Source organism: Lontra canadensis, unplaced genomic scaffold, assembly GCF_010015895.1.
Source record: "Lontra canadensis isolate GAN:19392208 unplaced genomic scaffold, GSC_riverotter_1.0 scaffold197, whole genome shotgun sequence".
Lineage (NCBI taxonomy): Eukaryota > Metazoa > Chordata > Mammalia > Carnivora > Mustelidae > Lontra > Lontra canadensis.
Window position 1 is genome coordinate 416,151 of NW_022631191.1, and position 24,930 is coordinate 441,080.

A 24,930-nucleotide genomic window follows, 5' to 3' on the forward strand; every position below is an offset into this window, starting at 1 on the left:
AACATTTTGTAGTTTTCAGCATACATGTATTACATTGCTTTTTTAAGTTTATTCTTAAACGTTCTTTTTTGTGTTGTTATAAATGGAATTTTCTTAATTTCCTTTCTGGATTATTCATTCCTAATTCTAGAACTATAACTGATTTTCGTGTGTTGCTTTTATACTCTAACTTTGCTAAACAAGTTTATTAACTCTAATAGTTTTTCTGTGTGTGAATTCTTCAGGATTGTCTGTATATGAGATCATGTCATCTAGGAATAGAAATAGTCATAATTTTTCCTCTCTAATTTGGATGCCCCCTATTTCTTTTTCTTCCTAATTGCTCTTTCTAGAACTTCCAGTGTCTTGTTGAACAGAAGTAGTGAAAGAGGACATCTTTGTATGGTTCCTGATCTTAGTGGGAAATCTTTGAGTCTTTCACCATTAAGTATGATGTTAGTTATGGATCTTTGCATTTTTAAACAACTTTATTCAGGTATAATTTATGAACAAAAAACTGCATATCTCTTTTATAGCCCACAATTCAGTGACTTGACTGAATATATGATATATTCAGTCAAGTCACTGAATATATGATATATTCAGATATATGCTACAGTCAAGATACTGAACATTTTCCAAACCTCCAAAAGTTTCTCATGTCCCTTTTCAGTGTTTTTTTTTTGTGTGGTTGCTCAAGGGATTTTATTTTAAATTCTTAATTCTTCAGTTTCTACATGGCTTTAATATTTTATTTAATATTGTATTATATAAAATATAAGAACGATGTAACGTTTATTCCCTCTAGACTTTAAGCTGTAATTATTATATATATTATACCTATATATATCATAAACCACACAGTGCAGTCTTATAATTTTTGCTTTATATAAACATAAACATTTTTCTTTTTTTCTTCTTTAAAGATTTTGTTTATTATTTGACAGAGACACAGCGAGAGAGGGAACACAAGTTAGGGAGTAGGAGAGGGAGAAGCAGGATTCCCACTGAGCAGAGAGCTGGATGCAGGGGCTGGATCCCAGGACCCTGGGATCATGACCCAAGCTGAAGGCAGACGCTTAATGACTGAGCCACCCAGGCGCCCATAAGCATAAACATTTTCCAAGAAATTAAGAGAACATGGATGCCTGGGTGGCTCAGTTGGTTAAGCTGCTGCCTTTGGCTCAGGTCATGATCCCAGGGTCCTGGGATTGAGTCCCACATGGGGCTCCTTGCTCAGCGGGGAGCCTGCTTCTCTCTCTGCCTCTGCCTGCCCCTCTGCCTGCTTGTGTTCTCTTTCTCTCTGACAAATAAATAAATATATAAAATCTTTAAAAAAAAGAAATTAAGAGAATAAATTAATTTAAATTTTGATGAGGTCCCATTTTTCAATCTCTGTGGTATTGATTGTGTCTTTGATGTGAAATCTAACTCTTTGCCTAGCCTTAGATTCTGCAGATTTTCTTTTGCTTTTTAATTTATGGCTTTCACTTATGATCTAGGTGATCTGTGTTATTTTGTTGATTTTTGTATAAGGTGTGAGGTTAAGATTCAGGGTTTTTCTTTTTCTTTCTTTTTTTCTACCTGTAGCTGTTCAGTTGCTCTAGTATCATTTGTTGAAAAGGCTATCCTTTTTCCATTGAATCACTTTTTATGCCTTTGTCAAAAATTAGTTGAGCATATTTGTGTGGCCTTTTCTTTTAAGATTTTATTTATTTGAGAGAGAGGGAGAGAGAGAAGGAGCAGGGGGAGGGGCAAAGGGAGAAGGGGAAGCAGATTCCCCAATGAGGAGGGAGCCTGACATGGGACTTGATCCTAGGACCCTGGGATCATGACCTGAGCCAAAGGCAAGCACTTAACCAGCTTAGCCACCCAGGTACCCTTGTGTGAGACCCAAGGGTTCTCTATTCTGTTTAATTCGTTTATGTCTCTATTTCTCTCTTAATTATGTAGATCTTGGTTACTGTAGTTATATAGAAAGACTTAACATTGAGTAAAGTGATTTCTCCCACTGTCTTCCCTTTTTAATTCTTTATTTAAATTCAATTTAGTTCTTTTTTAAAGATTATTTTAGCTATTATAGGATGTCTGACTATCCATATAAATTTTAGGATAATCTTATCTGTATCTACAGCAAATCTTGCCAGGATTTTGATAGTAATTTCATTAATCCTATATATGAATGTGGGGGAGAATTGACATCTTTACTATATTGAGTCTCCCAGTGCATGAATGCAGTGTCTCTCCATATATTTAAGTCTACTTTGATTGCTTTCATTAGCATTTTGTAATTTTCAATATCCTGAACATCTTTTGTTAACTTTAAGTATTTAATTAAGTATTTAATTTTCTTTGGAGAGATTATAAATGGTATTCCTTTTTATTTCAGTTTCCACATGTTCATTGTTAGTACATAGAAATGAAGTTGGGGTGTGTGTGTGTGTGTGTGTGTGTGTATGTATCTTGTGTCCTATGACCTTGCTGAGCTTAATTAGTTCTAGGAGAGTTTTTTGGGTAGAATCCTTAGGATTTTTTTTTATGTAGACAACCATGTAATCTCCAAAATGGAGACACTTTAATCTCTTCCTTTCTACTCTATATGACATTTAGTTCTTATTTTCCCTTTATTGCCTGGGTAAGAATTTATAATATTGTGTTGCATAATAAGACTGGTGAGAATGAACATCCTTATTACCTTGTTCCCCAAGCCTAGAGGAAAATAGTAAGTCTTTCACCATTATGAATGTTGAAAGCTATAGATTTTTCATGCATGCCCTTTATCAAGTTGAAGTAGTGTCTGGTGGCTATTCCTGACTAAGAAAATTTGACTTTTCTTTATTAATTAGTGTAATTTTGTGATTTTTTTCAACTATTGGTATTGTGGATTACATTGATTTCAAATGCTGAAACATCATTGCTACCTTGGAATAAATGCATTTGGTCATAATATATAATTCTTTGTATACATTGTTTTATTTAATTTACTAATATTTTATTGAGGATTTTAGAATTTGAAATTCATGGGAGATATTAATCTGACATTTTTCTGTATCTTTGCTAATTTTGTCTAGAGATCCCATCAATTGCTAAGAGTAGGATGCTGAAGTTTCTTTTTTTTTAAACATTTTATTTATTTATTTGAAAGAGAGAGTTGTGGGGAGGAAACAGAGGGAGAGGGAGAAGCAGACTCCCCACTGAGCAGGGAGCCCAATGTGGGGCTGGCTCAATTCCAGGACCCTGGGATCATTGCCGAGGCAGACGCTTAACTGACTAAGCCTCCCAGGCACCCTGGATGCTAAAGTTTCTAACTATAATTGTAGATTTATATATTTCTCCTTTTAGCTCAGTCATTTTTTTCCCATTTATTTTGAAGGTTTGTTTCATGCATTCACATTTAGGATGGCTATGTCTTCTTAGTGGATTGATCTTTTTATCATTAAATTATATCCCTCTTCATCACTAGTAATTTTCTTTTCTGTGAAGTATGCATTATCTGATAGTACATATCCACTCCTGCTTTCTTTTGATTAATGTTAGCATGGTATATCTTTTTTACTTTCTTTCTTCTTTCAACCTATTTATCTTATTGTGTTTAAAGTAAGCATCTAGTAGAAAGCATCCAGCTGTTCTATATATATATATATATATATATATATATATATATATATATCCACTCTGATAGTGTCTCCCTTTTATTTGGTATATTTAGACCATTTACATTCAAAATACTTACTGATACCTTAGGACTTAAGTTTGCCATTTTAATATTTGCTTTTTGTTTCTTGCCTGTGTTTCTCTTTACTCTGTTTCTTTGTTCTTGCCTTCTTGTGTGTTACTTGCATTTTTTTTTTTTTTTTAGTATTCTTTGTTTTCTTTATACTGTTTTGCGTATCTTGTGCTGTATAGTTTTCTTAGTGGTTGCTCTAGGTATTACTCTCTATATATGTAAGCGACACACTCTTGCGGGTATGGACATTTTACTACTTCAAGTCAACTACTGAAACCTTTCTTCCATTTAGGTCCCCTTACCCTTCCTACTTTTAAAATAAAATTGTCTCAGGTATATGTTATACGTTTAATGATCTAGTTCTGAGAAATTCTCCTAGTTTTCTTTTGTCTGAGTATATATTTTTTTCTTTTTCACTTCTGAATATGTATTTTGCTGGATGTAGAATTCATCAATAATTATTATTTTCTTTTGGCACTTGAATAATGTTATGCCCCTTCTTGTGGCCCCCTTTTTTTTAGATGACAAATATGCTGCCATGCATGTTGATGTTCCCCTAACAGTAATGTGTCATTACTTCATAGTTGTTATTAAAATTTAATTTTTACAGTATGATGTATCTTGCTATGGATTTCTATGGGTTTGTCCTTTTTGAAGTTCACTCAGCTTTGTATGTCTGTTTTATGTCTTTGGCCAAATTTGGGAAATTTTCAGCCATTGTTTCTTTAAAATATATATATTTTTCTGGTCCATATTCTTTTTTGTTTCCTGCTAATGCTCCAATTACGTGAATTTTCAGTCTTTTTAAAAATTATTTTCCACAGATTTAGAGACCCTGTTCATTTCTTCCTCTTTTCTCTCTCATTCAAACTGAGTAAATTCTATTAATCTGTACTGAAATTCACTGATTCTATTTTCTGTCCTTTCCAGGTTATTAATTAGCCTGTTCAGTTAGTTTTTTTCTTGAGGTTATTATATTTTTCAATTCTATAATTTCTGTATAGTTCTTGTAAGTTCTATTTTTTCCCTGAGGTTTTCTATTTTTTTCATTTGTTTCCAGAGAAATTGTGATTACTCACTGAGGTTCTTTTTCTGATAGCTACTGTAAAGTCCTTATAAGCTAATTCCAACACCTGATTTATCTCAGTATTGGTGTGAGTTGTTTTTTCCCATTTGAGTTATGATTTTTCTCTTCATAGAACAATTTTTTTTGTTGTATATTGGACATTTTGGGTATTATGATTGGAGACTTGGTCATATTTAAATCTAAATATTAAATTTAAAAATATTTAAATATTTAAATCCTTCTTTCATGGGCTGTAGTTTCAAAGATAATTTAGTTTCCTGAGCTCTTACAGTGCTATTCCGGACTACTTGGTCTTCTGGCTCTCTCTGGTTGAGCTCTTGCTGGGTCCCTATTGGTGCTACGTGCAGTAACGGAAGGGGCTTTTCTAGGCTGCCAAGTTTCAGGAGTGGTGGATGCTGGGCTGAAGCCTGGAGGGCATTTCCCCTGACCTCTTTTCTGGCCACCTGATGCTGGTACCCTTCATACTTGATCTCTTCCAACACTTACCTGGTCACTGTCTACTGCTGGTCAGGAGTTGAGGGCTCTGTATGGCTCTCTGCCACTGGATGGAGGGTGAGGACTTAATGACTTGGGTTGCCTTCTGCCATTAGGTGAAGTGTTAGGAGACATCTAGCCTGGATCTTTTTCTGCTGCGTGGTAGAGCACTAGGAGCTTTGTGGATCTGGAATGCTCTGTACTACCCAATTCCTTCCTCTATTTCTTCAATCTTATTAGAATGTTGGGGTTTTCTTGTGATTTTTAGCTGCTTTCAGGTGAAAAGCCATAAAAATGGTAACTCACCCACTGTCCTTCCTTTTTTTTTTCTTGCTGTCACCTTCTTACCTGTTTTTACCTGCTTTTGCTTGCTCTGTCATACCTTCAGGCAGTTGTGGGGTTTTTTTCTTTTTTTCTTTTTTTTTACATTTGCCCAGCACTTCTTTTTTTTTTTAATTTTATTTATTTATTTGAGAGGCAGAGTGTGAGAGTGGAGAGCTCAGAGGAAGAGCAGACTCCCTGCCGAGCAGGGAGCCCAATGTGGGACTCCATCCTGGGACTCCAGGATCATGACCTGAGCCGAAGGCAGTTGCTTAACCAACTGAGCCACCCAGGTACCCCATTGTCCAGCACTTCTCATTGGTAACTGCTGGGGATGGAGGAAGGTATAAGAAGTAGAACTTCACTTTCCTAATTTTTGTTATTGCAAAATTCACTTAAGTTAGGTAATCACTATAGTTCTGTCAGTAAACCCTAGAGAGTTGATGACAAAGGGATGGAGTGAATTTCTGATATTTGGGTTATTTTACTGCTGAGGTAGAGGAAAGAGATATCTTCAGTCTGGTCAAATAGCAAACTGTACTTATATTTTGTGTCTGTCTCCCCAATAAAACTGACATTTTTTTGCGCAGAGGTCTGTACACTATTTACCTCTAATTCCTAGCACCTAGCACAGTGTTTGATACAAATAGTTGCTTGTTACATATTTGTTGAATACATTAATAAGAATATCTGTAGATATCTCTATCAGCCTGCCCTCAGTGGCAGAAGGATTCTTTGTTGATATTTATCATTCTTGTTGCTGCATCAGGACTTCCAAACTGATAATGAACTTCTGTTGGGTGGGCAACTAGTATCTGCTCTTATTTGTCCATTTTATTTTTCCATTTAGCGATGGACTAGGGTTATATAAGAGACAGGAAGTGAATCATGAGTTTAGATGGTTTTGATCATTTTATTCAAATAATGTGGAAAATCACTTATTCTGATATTTATCGATTGCTAAGGTCAGCATTTCTTACCTTCTCTAGTGTGATGTGTTAGTACTAGTGAATTAATACTTCTGGTGGTTAAGATGGATTTCTTTTCATTTGACATTGTGGTCTAATCAGACATCTATTTAGATGGTTTCATTTTCAGCTGCTGGAAAGAAATATTAAACCTTAGCATTTCTTTTTTAAAAAGATTTTATTTATTTATTTGACAGAGAGAGAGAGAGGGATCACAAGTAGGCAGAGAGGCAGGCAGAGAGAGGAAGGGAAGCAGGCTCCCTGCTGAGCAGAGAGCCTGACACGGGGCTCGATCCCAGCACCCTGGGATCACGACCTGAGCCAAAGGTAGAGGCTTTAACCCACTGAGCCACCCAGGCACCCCTAAACCTTAGCATTTTATATGCAGTTGCATCCTTACTGAGTATAATGTTTGAATATCACTTTGATTCTTTACCACAATATTTGTATTCCTTTTCCTTTTTGTGCAAAAACAATGAATACTGTTAGGCTGAAAATAAACAAATTAAATAAAAAATATTTTTCCAGTTACTTTAATTACATGAGTAATATGCCACTATATACTTTTGGTAAAAATTATAAACAATGCTGAGAAGCCTCATTTGACCCACCCATGTCCTTGTCCCTTCTATCGTCAGCTTGGTGTATGTCCTTCCAGATTTTTTTCAATGTAGTTACATATATAGATATGTATGCTTAGACCATACATAGCATTGTTTTTCAGTTTGATTTTTGTCTTTATGCAAAAAAGAGATCTTACTGCATGTGTTACTTTGTACTTTTTTTTACTTAATTACGTGTCTTGGAAATATAACTGTGTTATTATATATGGGTACGTTGGATTTTATTTAATTTAATTGCCGTATAGTATTCATTATTAAGACTGTACTGAGGCTTGTTTAGCTATTCCTCCTACCGATGGACATTTTGGCTATTTCCAGTTTTTCACTACTGATATTACAATGAACAAGGTAGATCATGCTAGAGGAGACACTAGGGCAGAATTACTAGACCATAGTTCTATATATTTTTTACATTAATACATATTGTCAAATTGCTTTTCCAAAGGACTATACCAATTTAAATTCTCATCCGCCAGTGGCATAATCTGTCAATATTTGATAACATCAGATTTTTTGCTAGGCTGATGCGTAAAAAATAACATATTGTTTAATTTACATTTCCTTGATTCCTAGAAATTATGAGCATGTCTTCATATGTTTATTTTTGACTTTTTATTTTGAAGTGATTTTAAACTCACATAGAGCTTGCCAAAATAGTGCAGAGAATTTCGGTGTACCCTTCATTCAGCTTTGCCCAATATTAACATCTTATTTAATCATAGTGCAATCATCAAAACCAGAAAATTAACAGTGTGTGATACTATTACTTAAACTAAAAACCTTGTTTGGATTTTACTTTATCACATGTACTCACTGATTTTGTGTGTATCTATAGTTCTGTGAATTTATTTCATGTATAGATTTACATAGCCATCACCTAAATCAGGATGCAGAACATTTCCATTACTCAAAAAAAACTCCCTCGAGCTATCCATTAATAGTCACACCCTCTTCCACCTCTAACCCCTGGTAGTCAATATTCCGTTCCCCTTCATGATCATTTTGTCCTTTGGAAAATAATGTATCAATGGATCTATACATGTATAACCTTTTGAAATGGACTTGAGATCCATTCAACTTGTTACATGTATCACTTGTTGCTTATGTTTTATTGTTGTATAGTATTTCCTTGGATATGGCTATACCATAGTCTGTTTACTTTTTCATTTGTGGGATGCCTGGGTGGCTCAGTTGGTTAGCGACTTCCTTCTGCTCAGGTCATGATCCTGGAGTCCTAGGATGGAGTCCCACATCAGGCTCTCTGCTCAGCAGGGAGTCTGCTTCTCCCTCTGACTCTCCCCTTCTCGTGCTCTCTCTCTCTCATTCTCTCTCTCAAATAAATAAATAAAATCTTTTAAAAAAATTTCTTCTTTTTATTGAAGTATATAAGGTGTATATGCATTAAAGTACCCTAATCTTAAATACATAGTTAATGAATTTTTACATATGTATTCTTCCATTAAATGCAAACGAAGATAGAGAACATTTTTAGCCCCCTGGAAGGCTCGCTGAGATCAACCCACTTTTTTGTACATATAGGTAGTTCATTTTATTTTTTGGTGTGAATTGTTCTAGAATATACCACGGTTCAGTGATCAGTGTTCCTATTGATGTACATTAAGATTGGTTCTGTTTTTTTAGTCTTATGAATAAAGCTGCTTTTAATGTTCCTGTATGTTTTATTGATGGACACATACACTCATTTCTCTTGTGTGTATATATTAGAAGTGGGATTGCTGGGGCGCCTGGGTGGCTTAGTTGGTTAAGTGTCTGCCTTCGGCTCAGGTCATGATCCCAGGATCCTGAGATCGAGCCCCACATCAGGCTCCCTGCTCAGCAGGAAGCCTGCTTCTTCCTCTCCAACTCCCCCTGCTCGTGTTTCCTCTCTCACCGTCTCTCTCTCTCTCTGTCAGATAAATAAATAAAATCTTTAAAAAAAAAAAAGAAGTGGGATTGCTGGGTCACAGGGAAAAGGTTTATTTAACTATACTAAGTAATATTACACAATTTTCCAAGTATTGTGTCAAAATGTATTCCTACCAGCAATGTATGATGAGTATTCTAGTTATTTTACATCCTTATCAACACTTAGCATTACCTGTATTTTAAATTTTAGCCATTCTGGTAGAAACAATGTAGTATATATTGTGGTTTTAACTTGTATTTTTCTGATAAGTAACAATGTTGTGGATCTTTTCAGGTAATTCTTAGAGACTCAGATATCTTTTTTTTTCTTTAAAGATTTTATTTATTTATTTGACGGAGTGAGAGAGAGAGATCACAAGTAGGCAGAGAGGCAGGCAGAGAGGGGAAAGCGGGCTCCCCGCTGAGCAGGGAGCCAGATGTAGGCCTTGATCCCAGGCCCTTGAGATCATGACCTGAGCCAAAGGCAGAGACTTAACCCACTAAACCACCCAGGTGCCCAAGACTCAAATATCTTCTTTTGTGAGGTGCCTCATCAAGGTTTTTGGGGGGTGGGTGGTTGTCTTTCTTTAGTCTGATTTAATTTCAAATATTTCTTCAGCCTTTCTTTGTTTTTCTTGACAGTTTTGAAAAGCACAGGCCAATTTTTTTGTAGATTATCCCTCAGTTTATATTTGTTTGACGTTTTCTCATGATTTGATTCAAATAATGTATTTTTGTCAGGAATACCACGTAAGTGACATGCTGTTCTGCTCAGGGCATCATATTAAGAGGCCTGCCAGTTTGTCCCAATATTGGTGATACCAACTTTTATTACTTGGTTCAAGTAGGGCTTGCAAGGCTTCTCCACTATTAAGTTGCCATTTTTTCCTTTATAATTTTTGAGTTATTTGCAGGGTGCTGTTTGACACTATGTAAATATCCCTTTCATCATCAAAACTTTCACCCACTAATGTAAGTATCTGTTGATGATATTCTAATTTCTTTTTTTTTTGATATTCTAATTTCATCATGCTTCTTTATATTTATTAGTTGGCTCTTCTTATTTATTTATTTATTTATTTATTTATTTCGAGTGTGGACTCCTATAGCCTTATATTACTAAATAGGTTGTGATATAATATTATCATAATTTATTTGATGGTTGAAGTACCCCACATTTGGCTAATCAGCACAGTACTCAATGGCCTGAGACCCTGCTAGGATCTGGACTCCCCTGCCTAACTCTCTGACTTCATGTAGATTTTCTTTGACTTCTGTTGTCCTTTTGCGTGATGATTAAATCCTTCCACTGGTCTGCAGTTTAAGGACAAGGAGATATATACTGTGTATTATTAGGCATTGATCTGCTGTGGTTCTATAGTAAGATGTGTTTACTTTTACCCCCATAATGTGTTCTCCAAAGCTTGTAATAATCAAATATATTAAGACTGCCATCTTCAATATGTATGGCCACCAAAATTTTTCCTTTCTGCATCCTTGCTGATTTGACTTTACTTGTAGGGACTCTACCTCCCAGAATGCCAAATGGCTCAGTTATTTCTCTCCTTTTTATTTCCAATATGAATTCTCACTCCTTCCATTAAAAAACAAACAAACAAAACAAAAAAAACCAGGGTTGTTTGCTCTCTCCAAATAGCTGTGGAAAGCCTGGAGGGCTGGGACGTCTGGGTGGCTCAGTCAGTTAAGCATCTGCCTTTGGCTCAAGTCATGATCCCAGAGTCCTGGGATCAAGTCCCACATTAGGCTCCCTGCTGAGCAAGGAGCCTGCTTCTCCCTCTACCTCCCCTCCCTCTGCTTGCTAAGTCTCTCTCTCTCTGACAAATAAATAAAATCTTTAAAAAAAAAAAAAAGCTTGGAAGGCTGCAGGAAGAGCAGTGTCTGATCAATTTGATGATCAGTACAGACCCTTGATAACTCAACCAGGGACAGATAATAGGGGGAAAGTATGAGGTATAAGTTGACTTTCAGTTAGGTCCCTTTCATGAGGTGCTCCCTAGGGAGGCCCTGGAGTAAAGCCCAGGTAGTTTTATTTCTTTTATACAGTTCTACCTTCCTTATAATTAATGAATCTTCCTCCTAGTTTCTGTCACTCGTGCCTGTCAATATTTTGTGTGCCGATGTGTTTACATCTTTTTTTCCTTGCCTGTTTAATAGCTTGGGTGTCTTTATGTGAGTTTATCCATGGAACTGTTCTGTGGATCAGTTATTTCTTAGGGTAAATTTCATTATTCAGAATCTTGGCTTGGCCAGGAATTGGGCTTAGATAAGTAGTGACTTTATAGATGAAGGGTTCTTTAAAAAAAAAAAAAGATTTTATTTATTTATTTGACACAGAGAGAGAGAGAGAACACAAGTAGGCAAAGAGGCAGACAGACGGAGGGGGGAAAGCAGGCTCCCTGCTGAGCAGAGAGCCTGATGCGGGGCTCGATCCCAGGACCCTGAGATCATGACCTGAGCTGAAGGCAGAGGCTTAACTCACTGAGCCACCCAGGTGCCCCAAAGGGTTCTTTATAAAAATATGGAAGTGGACATATACACATTGATAATTTTTTAAAATTAAATTAACAATGATTTCACTGTGAAACAGGTATATACATCATATATGTAGTTTTTTAAAAATTTATTAACATATAATGTATTATTTTTTATTCAGGGGTACAGGTCTGTGATTCATCAGTCTTACACAATTCACAGCACTCACCATAGCACATACCCTCCCGAATGTCCATTGCCCAGCCACCCTATCTGCACCCCCAGCAATCCTCAGTTTGTTTCCTGAGATTAAGAGTTTCTTATGGTTTGTCTCCCTCTCCAGTCCCATCTTGTTTCCTTTTTCCCTCCCTTCCCCTACTTCCATCCTGCCTCTCAGATTCCTCATATCAGAGAGATCATATGATAATTGTCTTTCTCTGATTGACTTATTTCGCTTAGCATAATACCCTCTAGTTCCATCCACGTCATTGCAGATGGCAAGATTTTGGGGGGTTTTGATGGCTGCATAGTGTGTGTGTGTGTGTGTGTGTGTGTGTGTGTGTATCTCAAATGTTCTTTATCCATTCATCTGTTGTACATCATACATATAGTCTTGAGCAGTTTGTATCTTTAATTAGACCTGAGTTTGAACAATGTCTCTTTGAATTATTTACTCTACGATTTGAGGAAAGTTATTTAATTTATTTTAGCTCTGATTCTTTTCATTTGCCAAATGACACTTTAAAATGCCTGTCTTGGATTTGCACCTTACTTTGAAATGTAAAACATGAGATGGATTGATGGATATACATGTGATAAACAATTATAATAAAGTGCCGTAGACTGTGAGTGATGGATATATAAGTTTTCACTGAACAGATATTCAACTTTTGGAAAATTTTCATTGTATCATAGAAAATGTCTGTCTTGTAGGCTCATTAGAATTAGATGAGGTATATGTAAGAAATGCCTGGCATGTAATAAGTGCTTAATGAGTAGTGGTTGTTAAAAAAAAGCACGTCATAGGAGAGACATGGTTTGTAGTGTTGAGAATACAGTGAGGCAGTTTATGGAATGTTTAAAGGTTTCTTTTCTTGTTTTCTTGTTTCCTTTCTCTTTCTTCCCTTTTTTCCTTCCCTGGAGATTATAAACTGCATCCAGGGCTGAGAATCACTGGTGGGAGGAGGGCAAGTAATGATAAAGTAAGTAAAGAAGAAAGAGGGTTAGGAACCAACAAAACTAACAGAAAGCCTCTGTGGTGTGCACAAATGGTCTTTGGTCCTCAATACTCTTTGGAGTCATTTGTCTATTCATTGATTTCCATTTACTGACTCAGTTTTCATTTCCATCGCTTACAACTTTGGCTTGCTCATTTGTAAAATGAAGATAACAATACCTACTGCTCAGAGTTGTCATAAGAGTGGAATTTAGTTAAATAATGTATATGAAGTGCTTAGCACTTAATAAATTCTTAATAGTGATTGGTGTGTTGCTGTAATAAAAATAATAATAACATGAGAATATTATAATAATGAAAAACTATTATTGAACATCTGTTCCTATTTCAGGTGTTTGTTAGGCACTGGGAATATTGTGATAAATTTTACAGATCTAATCTCTTCCCTCGAATAGCTCACAGCATCATGGGTGAGAAAGGTCTAGAAACTATAAGAGAGTGGTTTAGGTATCAAAATGGAGAGGAGGGGATGGTATGGCTCATGTAATCCAAGCCTAATTTTGCTTTTCATTTTTTGCCTTGTTCTCATTCTGCATGTGTGCAGAGGTACTTCAGTATTATTGAACTTTGCTAGCAAGTTATCAAGGTCTCAGACATCCAGATTATCAAGGTCTCATTAGGAAAGGGGATTGGTGCCTGTCTTTCATTTGGATTTTAAGGTGGGGGTAGTTGAGAAACAAGCACAAGGAATCATTTTTCGCCTTCCCTTTCCCCCTCCAACCTAGTCAGCCCATACTGAAGTTTTTTCCTGGACAAATTAGATTAGCTTCTAATTGCAGGTTAGATAATTAGCTTTTTAACATAATCACTGTTTAAACACTGAAAGCAAATATTTTGGCAATGAGATTTCTTTTTTTCATACACACAAGATTCAATAAGATGTATCCAGCTTAACAAATGGTTGTATTAAAGAAATTTTAAAAGAATTATATTGAGTCCCAGCAGGATAGAACAGTGACATGGTGTCCTGATACATAAATCTGGAGGCAAATCCTATGGATTAAGTAAGGAGAAACAAGACATAGTTACTGTAACAATAATCTGGAATGATATTTTATAACAACTTATAATTAATGCTACTTTGTGTCCTTAGAATCATGGCTAATAGTTGGTTTGTCTTTTTTATATGATAGCTTCTAATCAAGTTCTCTCATAATATTTTGAGGAGTTTCAAAACTATTATTTATAAATAAATGCTAGGCTATTTTTTTAGATGTCTTTCAGATTTAATGAACTGCTCCCTTTTTACTTTTGTTTAAAATGACTATAATGTTGTGTATTGAAATAATAGGGACCTGCCCTGTGATTACCAGATTTGAGAAAGTTGGATTTATTTTTTTCTTAATTATTAATGCAAGATGATTATAGATAAGCTTATTAATACCTTATTATCTATTCTTCCAGACCATTTTATATGCATATATATATATATATAATTTTAATGTAACCATAGTATACATATTCTTTTATAATCCTTTTTCATTTATAGTGTTATTTATATGTTTTAACAAATTTTTAATGGACTACATAATACCCATTACTATGGATATAGCATTATTTATTTAATGGAACAAGTAAGGGAAACGAGTGTCTAATTTTTTTGCACTTTGTGATTATAATCTATGTTGTGAGGAACATTCTTAAAGCTAAATCTTTTTATATACTCTTATTTCCTTTGTATACACTCTTAATTATATCCTTGGGTAAATTTCTAGAAATGTCATTGATAGATGTTTTTAAGACTTGATGCATTCACTGATTGTCAAGTTACCCTTCGGAAAGGTGTAACCAGTTTACAGTCCCAGTGGTTTATGAAAATCCCTATTTTCCTATACACTTAGTATTTGATATCCTTTCAAAGTTTCAAATTAGAAAATGTATGTAGTAACATTGTAAAGTGTAGGAAAATAGGGAAAATCACCTAGAATGCTATTTCCTTAACATAACAGTGATTATAATATTTGTTATAGTATTCTAGGCTTTTAACACATGCATAAGTGGTATGTACACTTTTGTTTTCTACTTTTTTCATTCATTGTTAAGTAGTTTCCCCTGCCTTTACCTGGCCTTCAAAATTCCAGTTTTCAATAGCCACATGATAGTGCAATACATATTTGTATTTACCTAACTCTTCCCCTATTCGTGCCAGTTTTTGTTTTGTGTAATGCCACAATTAAAACACAGATATCTACCATTTGTTCAGTATTTACTATGGAACAAACTTTATATTATGTACTTTTTTCTCCCTTTGTATTATTTCCTGGCTTTATGTCCAGGAATGGTAATATTGGATCATGACCATTTTTATGGCACAGTCCTTCTTATGTCACTGTTTTCTTTTTTATTTCTTACTATCTTAAAACATTTATTAAAAGCCTAAAATGTGCCAGACATTGTGTTAAGAGGCACTGAGAATACAAAGATAAATCAGAGTCCTTGGAGTCAGACATTAAACATACATGATAAAGAGGGACATGATAAAAGGCAATCCCAGATGATGGTGCATCAATTTCTTGGTTGGTCATTCTTTCCATCCATCCTCCATCCATTCATCCGTCCATCTACGCATTTATGCCCACTTGATATCCCTCTGGAGCATGAGAGAGCTAGTTGTAGACCACATGATGCCCATTCATTCCTAAATATTTCAGTATAAGAATAAGGATCTTTTTTAACCACAGTACAATGACCAAATTCAAGAAATTTAATATGAATATCATACTATTGTTTAAACTGTTGTCCATATTCAAATTTCACCAGTTGCCCAAAGGATGTCCTTTATGGCAGTTTTTCTTCTTTGATTCAGGATCTAATTGAAGATCATGCACTGCCTTTAGTTGTGTTGTCTCTTTTGTTTCCTTTAATCAACCATTCTTTGTCTTTAACCTTTTTGAAGAATAAAGGTTAGTTATTTTGGGTTTTTTTTTGAAGATTTATTTATTTATGAGAAAATAAGCTGGGGGAGGGGCAGAGGGAAAAGCTGACTCCCTGCTGAGCAGGGAGCCAGATGTAGAGCTTGATCTCAGGACCCTGGGATCATGACCTGAACCAAAGGCAGATGCTTAACCAACTGAGCCACCCAGGTGCTCCAAGGTTGGTTATTTTGTAGACTATCATTCAGTTTGGAATACCTGGGTGGCTCAGTCAGTTAAGTGTCTGACTCTTGATCTCAGCTCAGGTCTTGATCTCAGGGTTGTGAGGTCAAGCCCAGCATGGGCCCTACTTAAAAAAAAAAAAAAAGAAAGGAAAAAAAAAAGGAATGTCCTTCAATTTGAGTCTGTTTGAAGTCTGCTTTTGCTCAGATTCAGATTATGCATTTTTGTTAGGAATACCATGTAAGTGATGAGGTGTTCTTTGCACATCATATTAGGAGGCATGTGATGTCAGTTTGTCCCACTAATGCTGAGGTTAAATTTAATTCTTTGGTTAAGATGGAGGCTGCTGTGTATAGTTTTTTTTTTTTTTTTACCATAAAGTGACCTTATTTTTGCTTTTGTAATTAATAAGTAATCTGTGGAGAGATATTTTGAAACTACATAAATTTTACCCTCTGGTTTTATCACCCATTGATGATTTTCTGATTTCATCATTCCCTATATTTATTAGTTGGGTTTGTCTGTAAAAACTTTATTTGTTTGTATCAGTATGAACTCATGTATTCTTATTTTATTGAGTGGGTTATATTCCGTTACTATCATTATTTATCTTGATGCCCAAATGTCCCATATTGGGGCAGTAGGAACCCCTTCAAGCTGACTCCTGTATATTTTTGATATGTTCCCATCATTCTTTGAGCAGTTCTTTACTTTTTGGCATAACAAGATGATCCAGCCTCATCTTGTGCTTTCTTTGCCCCAGTGTTAGAATCAGTCATTTCTCCAGGAAACCTTCATCCCTTATAGTTTGGAAAACAAGATAAGAGCTAAGGTATATGTTGTTGTTTTTTTTTAAAGAGTACCCAAAGTGGTTTTCCTGGTTTGTCTGGAACCTATTGTAATAGAGGCTTATTGTATATAGGAGTTCTGTCCATAAAATGGGCAGGACTGAGGAGGAGCTGAAATAGTCCAGGAAGATGAAAGAATATAAGTAGAGTCACACTATGTGGAAGAGCCCAGCTCACTCAGAGGAGCTACATTTCAGTGTGGCTTCAAGTAAAGGAGTTTGAGAATGAGGCAGGGACAAGTTCATTGAGGACTTTGCCATCCGATGGAACTTAACCTTAGAGATGAGGAACCATCATAGAGGGTTTAAACTGAGTAGGGAAGAGATAAAATTTTGATAGATTTGCATTTTAAGGACACTGTGCTGTCACCAGTGGCAATATGTAGGATGGATTAGATAAATGTTTAAAATTGTTTTCCAGCATTTTCCTTCTTAGAGGTCCAGTATTGCAGCTGCTGATACTAATGCGTCAGAGGGATAGTTGTCAGTAGTTTAGTGTAAAGAGAGCAAGAAAAAGCCAGAGCACACAAGTTAAAGCTTGAGTCATTTATCTGTTTGTTGAAATGGCAGCAACTCTCCATTTTAGTACTGCTTTTACAATCAAGACTGGAAGCTGAATGTCAATGTTTTCCATTGAAAAAAACACAAACAAAAGATATAAAATATTGATGAATATGAATATTGCTACATTTTATTTTTCTTTATCTTTGGTAGTAACAGCTAACATTCAGTAATGTAAACATTCTACCTAGTTTGTTATGGTAACCAAAATATGAAATGTAACAACCATGCTTTTTGAAATAATAGCAGATTGCATTTTTAGCTTGAAGTTTGTTGTTATAACAAGTTTTATTTCTGTACTATTTACAGCCTGTATCCCAGGCAGTTGGAATTGAACAAGCAACTCTTCTAAAACCGGATTTAGTTAGAAGGTGAGTATCTTCAAATTCATACCATCAAAACAATGAGAATGTTTTGAAGTATTTGCACTCAATGGGTGCTTAGTGAATCTTGATTAGAGAAGCTTCTGTTTTCTTGTATTTGTGTGTATGTTCAATAAAATAGTAGGTATTATTTTTACTTTATAATGTTAATAATCATATAGGATGTTAAATTATTGACTGTTTTCTTGTTTTCATTATTATAATACTCTATTCTTAAGAAAAGCTTAAAGGGGTTAAAAAAGGAAACAAGGAATAGTGTAATTTAGAATAAAAGGCCTGCTAATCTAAAGAAATTAGGTATAACCAGGTATATAATTGTGTTATTATCTGGTAGTTGGAAATTAATATTTTTCTCTGTGTTCAGATTGGATAATTTTTATTGTTCTCTCTTCAAATTCATTGGTTCTTTCTCGTATTCATTCTGCTATTGTGCCCATTTGATGAGTTTATCTCTATGATTATACTTTTCTCCAGTTTTATTGAGAAATAGTGGACATACATCACTGTATAAGTTTAAGACATACATCTTGATGGTTTAATTTACATATACATTGTGAAATGATAACCACAATAGATTCAACTAACATCCATTTTCTCATCTAAATATAATAAATGAAAAGAAAAAAAAGGAAAAAAATCTCTCCTTGTGGTGAGAACTCACAGGATTTCCTTTCTTAACAACTTTCCTATATCTCATACGGCAGTGTTAACTATAGTCATCGTGTTGTGTATTACATCCCTAGTACTTATTTATCTTATAACTGGAAGTTTGTACCTTTTGACCATCTTCCAGTTTTCCCTCTCCCCACCCTCTGCCTCTGGTAACCACAAGTCTGATCTCTTTTTCTGTGAATTTGTGTGGGTTTTTTTTTTTTAAATTTCTGTTTTTCTTAGATTCCACTTAAGAGATTGTACAGTATTTGTCTTTCTGTCTGACTTATTTCACTTAGCATAATGCCTTCAAAGTCCATTAATGATGCTGCAAATGGTAGGTTTTCCCCTTCTTATGGTTAAATTATAGTTGTGTGTGTGTGTGTGTGTGTGCGCGCACACATGTGCACACACCACAATTTCTTTATCCATTCATCCATCAGTGGACAGACAGGTTGTTTCCATGTTCCATGTCTTGGCTATTATAAAGAATGCTGCTATGAAAACAGGTGTGCAGATATCTTTTTGAGTTAATGTTTTTGTTTTTTGGGGATATATTCCCAGAAATCAAATTGCTGAATCATGTGGTAGTTCTAGTTCTAAATTTTTGATGATCCTCCATACTGTTTTCCAGAGTGGCTACAACAATTTATAGTCCCACTAACTACACAGTCATTCTCTTTTCTCCACATCTTTGCCAGCATTTGTTATCTTGTCTTTTTGGTAATGGCCGTTCTAATAGGTATGAGGCAGTGTTTCTAGAGCTCAGTTTGTTGATACCCATTCTTGAGACAGAGGTACTTAGGTGGCTCAGCTGGTTAAGTGTCTGCCTTCGGCTCAGGTCATGATCTCAGGGTCCTGGGATCAAGCCCTGTGTCAGGCTCCCTGCTCACTGAGGAGTCTGCTTCTCCTTCTCCCCCTGCCCCTTTCCCCAGCTTGTGTACACACGTGTTCTCTCTCATGCTCTTTCACTCTTGTACTCTCTTTCTCTCTCAAATAAATAAACAAAATTTTTAAAAATTTAAAAAATTCCTGAGACAAAATGGAAACACAACATACCAGAACTTTTGGGATGCAGCAAAAACATTTCTAGAAGGGACATTCACAGTAATAAATGTCTACATTAAAGAAGTAGGAGAGATCCCAAATAAGGAACTTAACTCTATGCATTAAGGAATTAGGAAAAGAACAAACTAAGCCCAAAGTTAGCAGAAGAAATAATGATTAGAGTAGAAACAAATGAAATAGAGAACAGAAAAACAACAGGACATTAAGCAAACTAAGAGTTGGTTCTTTGAACAGATAAACAAAATTGAGAAACCCTTAGCTAGACTAAGCAAAGACAAAAGATTAAGGACCCAAAGCAACAAAATTATAAATGAAAAGGGAGGAATTACAGCTGATAACACAGATATTTAAAGGATCAAAAGAAGCTATGATGAACAATTAAATACCAACAAACTATACTACCTAGAAGTGGATAGATGCTTAGAAACATACAGTTTACCAAGACTGAATCAGGAAGAAATAGAAAATCTGAATAGACCAATTACTATTAAGAAGATTGAATCAGTAATCAAAACGTTCCCAACAGGTAAAAGCTCAGGACCAGATGGCTTCACAGGTGATTTTTACCAAATACTTAGGGAATAATTAACATTAATCCTTCTCAAACTCACAGTAGTGAAGAGGAGGGAACCTTCCCAAACTCATTTTATCATATCAGCATTATACTGATACCAAAACCAGAAAAGGATACTACTAGAAAAGAAAATGACAGGCCTATTCCCTGATAAATATAGATGCACAAAAACCTCAATAATATACTAGCAAACTGAATTCAACAGCAAATTAAAAGGATCATACACTATAATCAAGTAGTATTTATCCCTGCGATACAAGGATGGTTCAACATATGCAAATTAATCAATAATTTGATTGAAAGAAATGACTCATGATCATATTAATAGAATGAAATAAAAGAATCATGTGATCATCTCAGTAGATGCAAAAAGTACGTTTGACATAATTAAATATTCATGGTAAAAACTCTTAAGAAATTAGACACAGAAGGAACATATCTCAATATAATAAAGGCTATGTATGGTAAATCCATATCTAACCTCTTACTCAACGGTGAAATGTTGAAAGCTTTTCCTTGAATATCAAGAACAAAACAAGGGTACCCACTCTCGCCACTCTTATTCAATTTAAGATTAAAAATCTTAGAGCAATGAGGGAAGAAAAGAGATAAAAGGTATCCCATTTACAGTAGTATCCCAAACAACAAAAATACTTAAGGGATAAATTTAACTAAAGAAGGGAAAGATTTCTACTCTGAAAACTACAAAATATGGGTGAAAGAAATCAAAGAAAACACAAATAAATGAGTAGGTATTCTGTGTTCGTGGCTTAGAAGAATTAATGTTAAAATGTCAGTACTACTGAAAGCCGTCGATAGATTCAATGCAGTCCCCATCAAGATTCCAGTGCCATTTATCACAGAGCTAGAAGAAGTACTCCTAAAATGTATATAGAACTACAAAAGTAGCCAAGTAGCCAAAGAAATCCTGAGAAAGAAAAACAAAGCAGGAGACATCATACTTCCTGATTTCAAGCTATACTATAAAGTTATAGTCACCAAAACAGTATCATACTGGCATAACAACAAATAGACCAGTGGAGGACAATTAAGAGCCCAGATATAAACCCAAGCATATACAAATCAGCTAATATTTCACAAGAGAGCCAAGATTACTTAAAAGGCAGTCTTTTCAATAAATGGGGTTGGGGTAATTGGATATTCACATGTAGAAGAATGAAACTGGATCCATATCTTACACCACTCACAAAAGTTAACCTGAAATGGATTAAAGACTTAAATGTAAGACCTGAAACAGTGAAACTCCTAGAAGAAAACACAGGAATAAATCTCCTAGACATGGGTCTTGGTAATGATTTCTTGGATATGACACCTAAAACACAGGCAACAGAATAAAAAAATAACAAGTGGGACTACACCAAACTACAAGCCTTCTGCACAACAAAAGAAACCATTAGCAAAGTGAAAAGAAAACCTATGGAATGGGAAAATATTTGCAAACTATGTATCTGATAACAGGTTAATAACCAAAATATATAAGGAGCTCCTATAACTCAATAGCAAGAAGACAAATACCCCAATTAACAAATGGGCAAAGGACCCAAATAGACATTTCTCCGAACAAGATATACAAAAGGTCAATAGGTATGTAAAAAGATGTTCAATATCACTAGTCATTAGGGTAATGCACATAAAACAACAATGATATCTTACTAGTGAGTATACGCTCTCAACTTAATTCTGCAGATGAGCAAAACCACTCATTGGGATTACTACTTGGACACTATAGGTATCAATTTGTCTGCCACGGAACCATCTATTGTCCTGTTGCAAACCCTTCCCTCCTTCCCTGTCATACTCGTATTCCCAGTGGTTGAGCCCTGCAGATTCTCCTGCAATGCCTGTAGTGTGAGATCAAAATAGGGGCTCCCACAAAGCTACCCACAATGCTGAGTGAGGGCTGGTTGTCCCCCCGCCAGGTTCTCCTTTCAAACTGGAGGTATTAGAGGTTCAGGTACTATGCTGGCCTGGGGTAGGGGCAATGTGGCCAATGTATAGCCACTTCTCTTACGCCTCTTTTTTTTTTTTTTTAGAGGGGGGAAGGAGAAAGAGAAAGAGTGAGCATGAGCAGGTGGAAGGGGCAAAAGGAGAGGGAGAGAAAATCTTTTTATTTTTTATTTTTTTTTATTTTTTTTTAAAGATTTTATTTATTTATTTGCCAGAGACAGAGGGAGAGAGAGTGAGCAAGCACAGGCAGACAGAGAGGCAGGCAGAGGCAGAGGGAGAAGCAGGCTCCCCGCCAAGCAAGGAGCCCGATGTGGGACTCGATCCCAGGACGCTGGGATCATGACCTGAGCCGAAGGCAGCCGCTTAACCAACTGAGCCACCCAGGCGTCCCGAGGGAGAGAAAATCTTAAGCAGGCTCCATGCCCAGCATGGAGCTCGACTCAGGCCTAGATCTCATGATCTGGGCTGAAATTAGTAGTCAGATGCAACTGACTGGGCCACCCAGGTGCCCCTTCTCTTACCCTTCTAATCCAGTCTGACTTGGTCTCTACGGTGCAAAGGGGTGGCTTCAGTCAGTTCTAGGAATGTTCTAGGAATCTTTCAGTGGTGTCTTGTTCTCAAATAGTTATTAGTAGTTCTTGTCAGCAAAGGCAGAAACAACCTATGTTGCCATCTTGGTGATGTCACTTCTTGTGATTGTGCTTTATTTTTGTAATTTTCCTTAATTCTCTCTTAATATCTCTATTTTTCTATGAGATTTTATGTTTTCACATTTGCTTCAAGAATATTTGTAATTGCTCATTGAAGCATTTTGATGATGGCTGCTTTAAAATCCTTATCAAGGGATGCCTGGGTGGCTCAGTGGGTTAAAGCCTCTGCCTTCAGCTCAGGTCATGGTCCCAGGGTCCTGGGATTGAGCCCCGCATCAGGCTCTCTGCTCCACAGGGAGCCTGCTTCCTCCCCTCTCTCTCTGCCCGCCTCTCTGCCTACTTGTGATCTCTGTCTCTGTCAAATAAATAAATCTTTTAAAAAAAATAAAAAATAAAATCCTCATCAATAGGGACGCCTGGGTGGCTCAGTGGGTTAAAGCACCTGCCTTTGGCTCAGGTCATGATCCCAGGGTCCTGGGATCGAGTCCAGCACTGGGGCTCCTTGCTCAGTGGGGAGCCGGCTTTTCCCTCTCTCTCTGCCTGCCTCCCTTCCTACTTGTGATCTCTGTCAAATAAATAAAATTTAAAAAAAAATTTAAGCCGCTTCCCCTGCTTGTTCATTCTCTCTCTCTCTCTCTCATAAATAAATAAATAAAATCTTCAACAAAATAAAATCCTTGTCAGATAAATCCAGTATCTGATTCATCCTTATGTTGGCATCTCTTGATTGTCTTTTTGTATTCAAATTGTTATTTTCCTGGCTTTTGGTATGATAAGGAATTTTCATTTGTCTTCTGGACATTTGGGATATTATTTTGGGAGACTATGGATCATATTTAAATACTGTATTTTAGTGGACAGTTACCCTATTTAGATGCATAGGTTCTGATCTACTTTTGTGGGCTGTGGTTCTAATTACAATTTAGTTTTCAGATTCCTTGTAGTATTAGTACTAGTAGTACTAGTTCACCTTGCTTGGTTCACCTGACACCACTGGGCCCCATTGCTGCTGCCCCAGGCCAGAACTCAAGGCCACATGCTACTGGTGGAGCTCCCTCTAATCTTACTAGGGGAGGGAAGGGCCCCCTGAACTATCTTCTGCTAGGTTGGGGGTCAGGAGACCACTGGTCTTGCTGCCTTTGCCTTTGAGCTGAGAGTCAGGAGCCACTGAGCCTGGACTGTCTTGTCACTGGGTAGGTAATTGGGAGATGCCAAACTGCTTTGTTTTTCTTTGAGTCCTGGGAGTCCCTAGCCAGTCCACTTTCATATTTTCATCCTTCAGTATCTAGCTGTGATTGTCTACTCTATTTAATTTCCACACGATTTAGGTGGACTTAAGAGGTGAGAACAGAGAGAGTTGAATTTCTGCCATCTTGTCCCAGACCCTGAACTGGTGTTTTAAGATTACTTTGAAATGTGAATGAAATAGCCCCAGTGACTAGAATTATGTCCCTTTTATCTTTTGAAGGTATTGTTACTATTATTTTTTTTTGTATATTAAAAAACTAAGAGCAGGGGCACCTGTGTGGCTCAGTGGGTTAAAGCCTCTGCCTTCGACTCAGGTCATGATCCCAGGGTCCTGGGATCGAGCCCCGCATCGGGCTCTCTGCTCAGCAGGGAACCTGCTTCCTCCTCTCTCTCTGCCTGCTTCTCTGTGATCTCCGTCTGTCAAATAAATAAATAAAATCTTCAAAAAAAAAAAAAAACTAAGAGCAGTATTAATGTATCTCCTTCTACCACTTTTTTTTAAGATTTATTTATTTGAGAGAGAGGGGGAAAAGTGAGTGGGGAGAGGGGCAGAGGGCTAGGGAGAGAGAATCTCCAAGCAGTCTCCCCACTGAGTGTGGAGCCCTATGTGGGGCTTGAACCCAGGACCCTGAGATCATGACCTGAGCTGAAACCAAGAGTCAGACACGTAACTGATTGAGCCACCCAGGGGCCCCCTTCTACCACATGTATTTATATAATTTTTTTTAACATGAACATAGGAAAAATTTTGGAAGTTATTTTTATATCTGCTTTCATATCTTTATATAAATATTTCAGGGGTAGTTTCCAGGAGAAAGGAATTTACCTAAATATTAATTTAAAAGATATGGGCTTGGTGCTAACAGATCTTTTCATTTAATTTTTAAATGTGTTTATTGGAAATTTTGTATTTATTGAAATATCTTCAAACTTATTAAAGAAAAACGCTGAAAAATGTCCTGACACAGATAAACTGAAAGATAGCTGCCATTTCATAATCATACTGATATGAACCTGCAAGATATAACTAGTTAAAATTAATCACATTGAACCATTTTAATATCATTCATT

The 24,930-nt window shown here is 36.1% G+C and overlaps 1 protein-coding gene across 3 annotated transcripts in view; it reads left to right on the forward strand.

The window, feature by feature from the left end:
• The window catches only part of WNK3 (WNK lysine deficient protein kinase 3), a 141,007-nt gene that overhangs the window by 68,184 nt on the left and 47,893 nt on the right, over positions 1–24,930 (forward strand). For all 3 annotated transcript variants that reach the window (XM_032847954.1, XM_032847955.1, XM_032847956.1), the window contains one exon: positions 17,627–17,688. In XM_032847954.1, coding sequence (XP_032703845.1) covers positions 17,627–17,688 — 62 coding nt within the window. The remainder of the gene's footprint in view (positions 1–17,626; positions 17,689–24,930) is intronic.